Source organism: Leuresthes tenuis, unplaced genomic scaffold, assembly GCF_036924035.1.
Source record: "Leuresthes tenuis unplaced genomic scaffold, fLeuTen1.0.hap1 SCAF_18, whole genome shotgun sequence".
Lineage (NCBI taxonomy): Eukaryota > Metazoa > Chordata > Actinopteri > Atheriniformes > Atherinopsidae > Leuresthes > Leuresthes tenuis.
The window spans coordinates 22,413,297-22,423,891 of record NW_027325372.1 but is presented as its reverse complement, the minus strand read 5'-3'; the positions used below and the strand labels follow the sequence as shown (position 1 = coordinate 22,423,891).

Below are 10,595 nucleotides of genomic sequence, written 5' to 3'. Positions count from 1 at the left end.
AAGCCGAATCTTATCTTGCAGATACCTGGGTCGTTTCCTGTACCTTGACGCTCAGGTACACAGATTTGGTCGAAAACTTTACTCAAACTGGCCTTTCGGAGCGGAGTTGAAACAGCAGGCGGTCAAAATGGAATAAAATATCAATTAAGATCATAAAGTGCAGAAGACGTCATTATTTCGGGACTCGGCTCGTGGAAGCATTGTGAGTATAGGTGAGAAATTCAAAAGTCCTCTAATGGAGGAAGCGGCAGCAATGACAAGTCGCCATGAAAGTGAAAACAATGTTTATGTTATGTCAGTTGTTCGCAAATGTATGCCAAATGTCAAAGTATGATTGAACTCAGATATGCTTGAATAACTGCAATTTCATACGTTTGCTTCCTCTGGATAGATTAAGGCTAAGTTACGGATGTTGTAAACATTCGTCACAATATCTAACGTCAGCACGGAATACCAGAAAATCTGAAAATAACTTTTTTTTCCCAGATACTCTAACATTGGCCTAAGTAAAATATAATTCACATAAAATGTAGTCACTCCCCCTTTGACATAAGAGTTTTACTAACAATTATTGTTTTTACATCTCGTAAATGGCTGAATAAAAGCAAAACTAGCAAACCACTATTTTTCATAAAATAAAATTTTGGCATTTGTTTTAGCTGTTGCAGGAATGATCCTTTTAATCTTAACCAAAAACACTTTGTGCTGTGGAACCTCTCAACCTTCTCAAGTGGGCCTAAAAGCTTGAAATCCAAGATTTCTAAACTGAGTTTGCATTCGGAATTCTTCATTTTTGGAATGCTCCATGACCTCATGCAGAGAAGTTGATGTATGACTAAGATTGTCTTTCACTGTGTGCTCACATATCCTCCATAAAAAAACTAAACAAACAAAACCTGTTAGACTACATTACCTGGGAACAGTAGTTTCACATTTGTTTTGAAGAGAGCGATGCCCTCAGGTAGCAAGGTAGCAAGGTTAAGGCCAATGCTTTTGTTTTTATTTGAATACACCTCAGTTGACTTAGTTTCCTTTACATGTCTGTCTTTGAATTCTTGCCGCCAGTAAGTCATGTCTGCTGGCGGCACAGGCAGTCTGCGACGCAGCTCAGGACCTGGGAGCAGCAATCAAGTGTCGTTTTATGAAGAGCGCTGTGTGGACCCAGTGGAAGACAGGCAGCCTACCCCAGAGCACAAGGGGGTCCACAAAGCTCGCCTTGAAGATGCCGACAGAAAGCAATCCGAGACCATTGGTTTCATTCCTGGCTCAGCTGATCCTTCGTCTTCAGCTCAAACCTGTAATCCCTGCGCTTCTCCGAGAAGCTGTAAGACTTTTGTGTGCAGCGTGCTAACCTGCGGCCTGTACAGGGTCTGTCAGCGCTCCATCCTCGCTCCGTGCTTGCCACCAAACCAGAGCTCCCCAGATGAACCAGAGAAGGTAAGCCTCCAAGATGAGAAACCAAGAGACAACCATGAAGAGGATGGTATAGAATACCCTGATCTCTGCATCGCTGGAGTCGAGGTGTCGAGTCCGAGAGAATATTTTGAAGTTGAAACCAAATCATATCTGCCTCCGCCTGGTCCTCGGACTCAGCAAGGCTATCCGTCCCTGCATGACTCCCTGAGGTTTGATGACTGGGACGATGGCGAAGAGGATGTGGACTCCTTGATCACTAAGAAGTTGTTGGAGCTCTACTCTGAATATCAAATCGAAGAGTTGGCTAGGTGCACCTCGGACTCTGTGTTTCTGAAGAAGAGCAAGGCCATCAACCAGCTGATCAACTCGTTGGCAGATGAGCACAAAATGGACGAGCAGGAGGCTGAGTGCAGGCTGGTGCGTGGCATCATCCGCATCAGCACTCGAAAGAGCTCGAAGAAGAGGCCGGTTATCTCCAGGGTGGAGAGGACGCTGTCGGACAGTGGGAATGAGACGATGACTGGGAGCGGCTCCTTTTCGTTCAGTAACAATAGTAAGTAGTGTCTGTCTTTACTCGCAGTTAAATGGAAACGCTTCCTGTCAGTTAGAAAAATCAATCCGTTTTTTCTTTGTTTCCTTAAGACGATTACAGGTCAAATCCCAACATCCAAATATCAGAGCTGACCTCCTCAGACAAGTTTGCCCGGGACATGTGGAGGAAGAATGGTGGTAAGAAATGCGCCTTATTCAACTTTAGCATGTGATAACACTCAAAATATACATGTTTATGTAGAAATTAAAGCTAAAATTACTTTAATTTGTTCCCCTGAAGTTTGAGAAAGGTGAATGTTTAATTTTTCAAACCAGATTTGAATTTAGGTTGTTCAAACAGTGTTTGGGCAAACAGTAGATATCAGGCTTTTGTATATTGCGGCTGCAGCTCAAAGGGAAGATCGCACTTCCCACGTTGCCTACCGATGCATCCATTGGTGTGTGAATGTGTGTGAATGAGTAGAAAACATGTAGTTATAGACTAAGACGTGCTGTATGAGTGTGAGTGAATGTGGTATGTAGCGTTGAAGCACTTTGAGTGGTCAGTTAGCCTACAAAAGCGCGATACAAGTACAGTCCATTTACCATAAATTCCGGACTATAGAGCGCACCTAAATTTAAGCCGCACCCTCTAATTACTACATACATAACAGTAGCTATGAGCTAACAGAGCTATAGTACACGTTCGTTCATTCATTCTTCTTAAAGTATTGGTGAAATAAAGACAGATAATGCCTTATTTAGAGGCTGCATCGTTTTTGCCCTGTTCACTCCGTTATATGGATCGTGAGTTATCTAAATAGTTTCCAAAGGACGCCGACTTTCGCCAAACTGTTCTCGGTGAGTAGATAAACGTATTTCATGCCAAAATAAGTTCTAGGTTTAAAAATACCAGAGTTCCCCTTTAAATGGCATCGACTTAAAGGAAGTAAATGAATTTAAAATTTCAGTAATGTCAAGTAATTATGCCTAAAGTTACTTTCTCACCAGTATGTTGGTGGTACTTTTGAAAGTATTTAAACAGTAAAATAGATACATTACATGGAATTACTTTTGTCCTGTCAGGTTTTCAGTGTCCACCCGCTTTAGTAGAGAAATGCCAAACTTGAGGCTAGAGACTGAAGATTCCTTCCCTCTGTTTGTGTCATGTGATTTCCCCAAATGACCCATCGTTTTAGGAGATTAGCAGTAGATCCTGAGTCCATTCATTCCAATGGGAGGGAAATGTTGGACCCATTTCACACTTGTTACACATCTCATAAGCATTTCGACACTAAACCAGCACTTTTTCAGATGCACAAGTCTCAGCAGCACACTTTTGTGAGACTGTTGAAGAGATCTTAGAAATATAAACGTGTATCTCTCTCTCTCTCTGTGTATCTCTCTCTGAGATGACGGAGTGTGTGTGTGGAGCTGAGAGCGGTATGTTTGAAGTGTGTGTGAGGTTTTCGTAGGAAACTTACTCTAGCTTACTTACTCTTCAGTTCATGTTTTTTTTTTTTGGTTTGTCTTTCGTGGATTGTTAACATAATGTAGTTTTGTGTGTGTGGGAGAGAGTTTATGTGTGTGTGTCCTGTGTGCTGACTCAGCACCATGCCTGGGCCGGCAGCGGCTGACTTTGAGCGTTTAACTTGTCATGATGTGCATTGTGGAGGAGGCCGGCCTGGCTGTGGGTGAGGTGGAGGAGAGAGGACTGGTGATTCAGGACACCTTTACTCCTGTTTAGGGATGGGAATTGTTAAGTATTTAGCTATTCCGGTTCCATTATCAATATCGCTTATCGATTTGGTTCCCTATCGATTCTCATCCAGTTATATATAGTACAAATGGATTTGGTTGCAGTAACACTTTAATTTAAAGTATTCGCCAACATTTTATCTATTTTCGCCTCTGTCATTTTACTTTTCCCTGCCTCGATGAAAGGGGTAGCTGTTTCCATAGCGATAGCGGTGTGCCAGAGAAATTTATATTATATATTTCAGGGTGAGAAATACAATGTGTGGTGGGAGTGCGCGACAAATGACCGAAAAGCGTGACTGTCTCGCTCAATGCGTGAGACTTCAGATCTCTGCGTTATCCGGGACTTTTGAGACGGAAGACGCTGTGCCACCAGCTCCCCAGCGAGAGTCGCCGCCATCGCTTAGCAGCGTGTCAAAGACTTCACATTCGTGCAAAGTAATTGCATGTTGCGTGGTCAAATGTTTCAGCATGTTGGAGGTATTTCCCCCCTTTGATGTGATCACAGCTCTGCACCTGTTGCAACTGGCCATAGTATTGTCCTTTTTGGTGAAATACAACCAAACTTTCTACCTCAATGCCATGTTGGAAACATTCTGAGATCCTATAAACGGGATCGTTAGGCAGGCGGATTAACGGAATCGAGCTACTGGCAGCCATCCCCACACCCTGCCTTTCATTAAAAATGAATGTCTTACTTTCTCATTGATAAAGATGGTGTCGCTGGGCTGTAAATCAGCTGAGACGTAGCGAGTCATCGCAGGCAGGTGTATATGATCCTAAAGGACGACACCCGTGATCTCAGCCTGTCGTTCTCATTTAAAGTTGATGGTTTTGGCAACATCCGAAACGATATAATGTTTCAGCTATGGAGCGGAGGGTCATCTAATCACTGGTAGTGAAATAAAAAGGTTCTTCGAGCAAACCAAAGGGCAGAGACTCATCACAGTGGAGGAGCAGTTCCCTGATCTGAGACAGTTCCTGAGATCAGCTAAACTGGGACGGCCGACGATGTGCTGTCTGATCAGGAGATTTACAGGTTAAAGAAGCACATCGTTAAAGTTAAAGGCCAACTAAGCAGCCAAGATGATGTGGTTTAAAATCTGCTCCTCGTTTATTCTGACTTGGTGTGTTCTCTTTCTTTTATCCATGTGTGATTTTTAATCTGGGAAGTTTAGATGTGAATGGAGCGAGAGCTAATTTTAAAAGAGCCATTCTGTTTAAGCTCATGGAGATTAAGAAAACCAAAATCATGTTTGTACAGGAAACCCACAGCACTGCAGATAATGAGAGTGAATGGAGTTAGGCTTTTAACAGGGAAGTCCAGACTCTGAGGAAATTATTCCGGGTGTTTTACTTAAAGTGAAAGCGAGTTTTGAAAATATTCGGCTTGTGTTCCGAAATGTCTGAGCCCCAACAAATGCATCGGAGAGAATGGCATTTTTAAACATTTTAAATCATACTGTTAAAAATTGCAAAGAGAATGATTTTCTTTATGTCTTTGGGACCAGCCTGGAGGTCTCACTATAAACCTCCACTGATAAAAAGACATGGGGACTTGCAGTGGAGGATCGCTGTGAACTCTTTTATCTCTGTAATCAGTGAGGATGTGGAGGACAGATGTCCGTTCTGCTCAGAGAGGCAGACGTGGGAGAAGGAGAATGTCGCCGCCTGTCTGCGCTGTTTCTGTTCCTGCAGAGTGTTTTTGCTGCTTTTACTGAGCTCTTCACCAAAGAGGCGTTTATCTGTGGTTTTACATGCACTCGCCAGAAGAAGGAGAAGAGCCAGCGTCTGAACTTTTTGTTGGGACAGGCTAAGATGGCTGTGTTTGTGAGCAGAAAGAGGAGGGGGGGAGGAGGACTATCTCTCCTTTTCCTGTGTATGTGGAGCTGATCAGGTCCAGGATTAGACTGGAGTTCAGCTTCTGTAAGATCTCTGGAAACTTCGACTCATTCAGGAACATGTGCTGTTACCAGGGTGTGCTGTGTCAGGTGGAAGATGATGACCTGTTGTTTGGGGATGTGTATTATTATGTTTTTGTGTACGGGAGTGATGTCTGTCTGTCTCTCTCTTATATTAATCTCGTGTTTAAACCAATACAATGAATTTCTAATAAGCCACTTAAGAAAGCTGGAGTCCACAGTTTACTGTTTCATGCTGTCATTGCTGTTTAAGATGTGTCATCTGGTCAGAGTAGAGAAGTATTGTTGTGGTTTCTTAGCAGCAGTTCACTAACTACTTGCCATGTGCTACATTTGGACAGAGATGTTCTAAGAACACAGTTCTAAGAACTGTCCACCTTGAATTTCGTTATAAGAACTGCCCTTCCTCAGGGGAACTGTTTCATTTTGCATTCGCACATGAGTCGGGGACCTTGACAGGGACTGATGTGATGCAACTGTCTGCAACAGACGTGTTACTTTAGCGCCACACAACAACAAAACAGAACCCGCGAAAAGTAAGGAGAGAAGAAAACAACACCACCAAGAAGCTAACATGGAGAGCGAGGAGGCCACCGAGTTTATGATCTGCATGACAGTGATATTAATCATGGACGACCACATGAGGCGTCTAAGATGGAGGCTGGAAGAGCACACAGCGAGAGTCAGGAGACGAAGAATCGAGCAGCAGGCGATACTTCTTCATTTCATGAAGGAAAGAAGGAGAGCAGAGCGCCGCAGACAAAGGAGACAACGTCTAAGTTTAGCTTATTATCGTATGAGTAAACATTTCAGACAAGGGGCGGAGCTACCAAACACCTACGTCATGTTCCTGTGGAACCCAGAAAAGACCCTGCCTCTGAGAAGGAGCTAAAATGGTTCTAGGAACTGAGGGCCGTGGTCCCTAGTTCCTGTATGTCCGAATGTGGGGAAAAACAGCCCTATTCCTGAAAAGGTTCTAGGAACTTCAAAAGGTTCCTACAGTGGGAATGCGCCTCAGGACACTCAACTTGCTCTAACCCCCCCCACTCCATGGCATTTCCCCCAGACACCACATTAGGAAGGTTAAAAAAAACGGGCATAAACGACAGGCAGCGACGTTCACACAGCAGGACAGAAACTGAAAAAAAGTGGCACACGAAAACAAAAGGCGCATTCAGAGGAGAAGGGTGGGACCTACAAACTGAATCTGAAGTATTTATTAGTTAACTTTCCATTTTTGAATCCCATTTTTTAATTTGACGTTGCATTTTTTTCATTTACCAAAGAAATGACCTTGTATATAATTTTCCTCGACTGGCTCATATGCTTTAATCGGTGTGTGGAAATGCCAAATGACATATGCCAGAGACAGGCAGCAGACTGAATAGTAAGCTTGACATTAGGGTGCGCTGTGATGGCAGGGCCCGCTTCCACTATCCTGCTGTGGAGCACAGCACTGACTCATTACTCCACTGTCACCATTTACAGTCATTAATGTTAAAAAATTCCTGTCGGGCCTGAAATTCACTCTATTAAAGTGGGTCAAGCAAGGCAGGCTGCTGTAGAAACACAGCGGTGGGTTTTAAATCACTGGTTGATTTGGAGTATCCTGCTGGTTAGTGATAAGATGGATAAACACAGAGATTCACCAGTTCATTTTGGGACTGTGGACATATTATTAGACACTTTGAACTGTGAATGAGTTCAATTTTAATCCGTGTGAACTGAACTTTGAGTTAGGCGAGCATGACCTTAAACACTGACCAGAGGAACTGTGTGAAACCATTATCAGGAATATGCTTTGCTTTAACTTTGTGCTCCCTGTTTGCTGCTGTTGTTGAGAACAGGGCTTCCTAATAACAACAGACCTAATTCTTATTCTTAAAAGATGACTCATGCATTGGTCTGGTTGATGAATAGTGTCAACACCATGTGCTTTACAGTAATGGAGAAGGAACTCCATACCAGCACAAGCACATTTCTGCTGCATTTCCTTAATGCAACACGTGACTCCTTTTGGGTTAATGGTAACTCTTTTTTTTTTTTTTTTTATTCCCCCTTTCTTCTTACAGGTCACACCTCCAGTTCGTCAACCGCTTACTCGCGCTCTCACACAGAAACGGATTCGTCAGGCATCCCGCTCATTCACACCTCGGTGAGGACGTGATTCCTTCTGTAAGGAGAATTACACTGGAGTTTCTGGCTGAGCCAAGCTCTTTGAAGCTCTTTATTTGTGTAAGAAAGAGGAAAGAAAACGTGAAAGCTCACATTGTCTGAAGGAAGGACTGTTGCATGTGTGCATTTGAAGGATTGTGTGGTTGGGAGCTTGCCCTGCAGGCAGACGTCAGCAGCTCTGAAATATTTTATCACAATCAACCGTCCCCTTGTTTTTGAATTTGCTGCAACTTGAAATTTGACTCCCATCTTTCGGGAGTTTGATGAATATGCTCGTTACCTATTGGATGTTCATCTTTTGTTTGTTTTATTGCACATTTCACTGTCCCTCCATCATGATTTAGCTTGTTTTAATCATTGCCCTATGCTAAGTGGTTGTGTACAGGATGAATATTAACATATTAACGGACTATGATTGTATGTGTTATGATAGATTTCATCATTTGAATTATTTCAGATTGAGGTGAGAGGCGTAGCACTGCCCAAAGTGGCAGTGGTCTGAAAGGATGAAGCAACGGTAAAAGGTAGTTTTCAAATAATTGTTCAATAGTCACACATAATCAATGCAATGATAAGTTTTTTTTATGTGTGCTTGGTAGTACACTACAAACAGGAATAGATTTAACATTCTAGTTAATTTGCTCGCTTACTGAAACTCAGTTTTCATGGCAGTGCAGTGTAGCAGGTTAGCTTAGCACAAAGACTAGACACAGTGAGGCTCTCATTCTACATGAAGGTGGCAACATCTGCTCAGCTATATGTCTCAAGGTTTGTATGTCTCAAACTGATTTTTACGTCAGTTAAAACACCAACATTTTAACAAGTATTTTTTAATACAAAATTTTGCATTTGATGTTTTAACTGTTGAGCTTCAAATGTTTCAAATATGATAAAAACTATTGTTAGCACTTATCTGACTCATGCTACCAGTCCCCTGTTGTCAGTCTAAATGCCAAGATAAGCTAACTGGCTGCTTGCTGTATATGGTCCATATTTTCTGCACACACATCAAAGCTGTTCCTTTGTTTAAACATATATACTTCAATTTTTTTGTGGTTTATTCTTTCCAGCAAAGCAGGCCTTCAGTTGAATATCAGATTGTGTGTTAATACAGTGTAATAAGTAGTTTATTATTGGAGTGTCAATAAGAAGTGCATTTTAACCAGAAAACTCATAAGCTTTTTAATTAATCCTGTGTTCAGTACATTTTTGCTACTGTTGTGACTGTTAAGTATTGCTAACTAGAGTCTATAAAATCTCTGAAAGTTGTTTCCGATGGGTTCTGATGAAAGTTTGGCTCGCTGAATAAGTGGACTTTCTCCATAGCCAATGATGATAGATCTTTTTGTAGCAACTTCAGTCAGCAAATTCCTAAATGTCCTAACCAATATGAAGAAGAAACTGCTCTTTTAGCTTTCAGTTTAGATGAACCAGTTGCTAAAAGCACACAGCCTTTATAGTGACTCAAACATTGTGCCTTTTAATGAAGGGGTGTGAAGCATCCTGGTGAGGACCAAGAAGTACAAATGATGAACTGCTAACTTGATCATCATACTTCACCAGCTGTTTGCACTGCAGTTGGTTTTCAGGATCTAATTATATAATATATATATATATATATATATATATATATATCTGTCAGGTGTCCTCTGTATTTGTGCCTTTTTCAAATGTTTCAGTAGTGGTTGGAACTCATTCCCATCAAACGTCTAATTACTGAGGAAAAAAAAAGGAAACTGGTGGAGAAGTTTCTTTGCTTGTTGTTTTCAACATAGTGTGAGATCACATGAGATAATCATAATAAGCGTTTCTATGGTTGGGTTTTGCAGTTTTCCCAGCCCTTCTTACCCTACTCTGAGTTTATGTGTCTGTTGATATAATAAAGATCATTTAAAAAGCATCATTCTCAATGTTGTCGTTCCCTGTGCTTTAGGAGTTTGTGTGATACTAAACGCCCAAAAAAACACAGTCAGTACCTGAAGTGCTGTGATGTTTTATTTTCAACATTGTTCTGTTACTGTGGCATAAACTAGGTAACGCAGGTGCTATGTTGCTGAAATGTTACAGCTGTTTTCCAACATCTGTTAAATGTCCTCTACACTCGGTACAGTAACGTTGCTGTTACATTGCTAAAACATTACCAGTTACAGTTTTTTTTTTTTTAAGTCTTTGCAAGTTTATATAATCCATCCATTCCTTTTCTATACCCGTTTAATCCAACTCAGGTCACAGGGGGCTGGATTCATCCCAGCTGCCACTGGGTGAGAGTCAGGGTGCACTCTGGATAGATCGCCAGTCCGTCACAGAGACAAACAACCATTCATTTTAGAGATTAACCTGGCATTCATGGTTATTTTTCGGGTGGTTGGAGGCAGTCGGAGTACCCAGGGAGAACTTGCAAACTTGCTGCATATCCTGTAAAATAAATTTATGTTATCTGCATAACACAGCTGATGTGTCAAAATGTAATGGAAGGCTGCACATCATCATTATCACAGTTCTCTGCTGGATCTTATTTATGGTTACATTTATATTTTGGAACAGCTGTTAAAAGATAAAGGTAGAGAATGCCATTACAGTCACTCTTTTAAAACTTAATGACTTACACGCATCAGTGAAAGGCTCAAAGGATTTTTTTCTTATATTCATTTACAACTAAAAGATAGAAGAACTGAGTCAAGTTGAGCACTCGCTAAGTATCCCCACCGCTCAAAACAGACGAGCGTTATAACAGGGCTGAGATAAAAACAAAAGAGGTCTGTCTGATAAATCGCAAGCTTTCAGAAAATTCTC

At 41.7% G+C, this 10,595-nt stretch overlaps 1 protein-coding gene across 2 annotated transcripts; it reads left to right on the top strand.

Annotated features, from left to right (window-relative positions):
* Window positions 1–30: 30 nt before the first annotated feature.
* On the top strand, window positions 31–9,666 carry LOC140275282 (keratinocyte differentiation factor 1-like). 2 transcript variants are annotated; one of them, XM_072370714.1, is made up of 4 exons: window positions 31–202; window positions 1,066–1,969; window positions 2,059–2,145; window positions 7,700–9,666. In XM_072370714.1, exons 2-4 carry the CDS (start codon window positions 1,072–1,074, stop codon window positions 7,792–7,794), a joined length of 1,080 nt encoding a protein of 359 aa, XP_072226815.1. In that variant the 5' UTR covers window positions 31–202; window positions 1,066–1,071; the 3' UTR covers window positions 7,795–9,666. The 2 variants fall into 2 exon arrangements, with proteins under 2 accessions (XP_072226815.1, XP_072226814.1); XM_072370713.1 differs by having other exon boundaries at window positions 31–212.
* Window positions 9,667–10,595: the final 929 nt, after the last annotated feature.

What these genes read in the sequence shown, in the direction of transcription:
- LOC140275282 (XM_072370714.1), top strand. Translation starts at nt 1,072, where the DNA reads ATGTCTGCTGGCGGCACAGGCAGTCTGCGACGCAGCTCAGGACCTGGG. An exon ending in CTTTTCGTTCAGTAACAATA is followed by an intron (nt 1,970 to 2,058) that starts GTAAGTAGTGTC and finishes TGTTTCCTTAAG; the next exon opens with ACGATTACAGGTCAAATCCC. An exon ending in CATGTGGAGGAAGAATGGTG is followed by an intron (nt 2,146 to 7,699) that starts GTAAGAAATGCG and finishes TTCTTCTTACAG; the next exon opens with GTCACACCTCCAGTTCGTCA.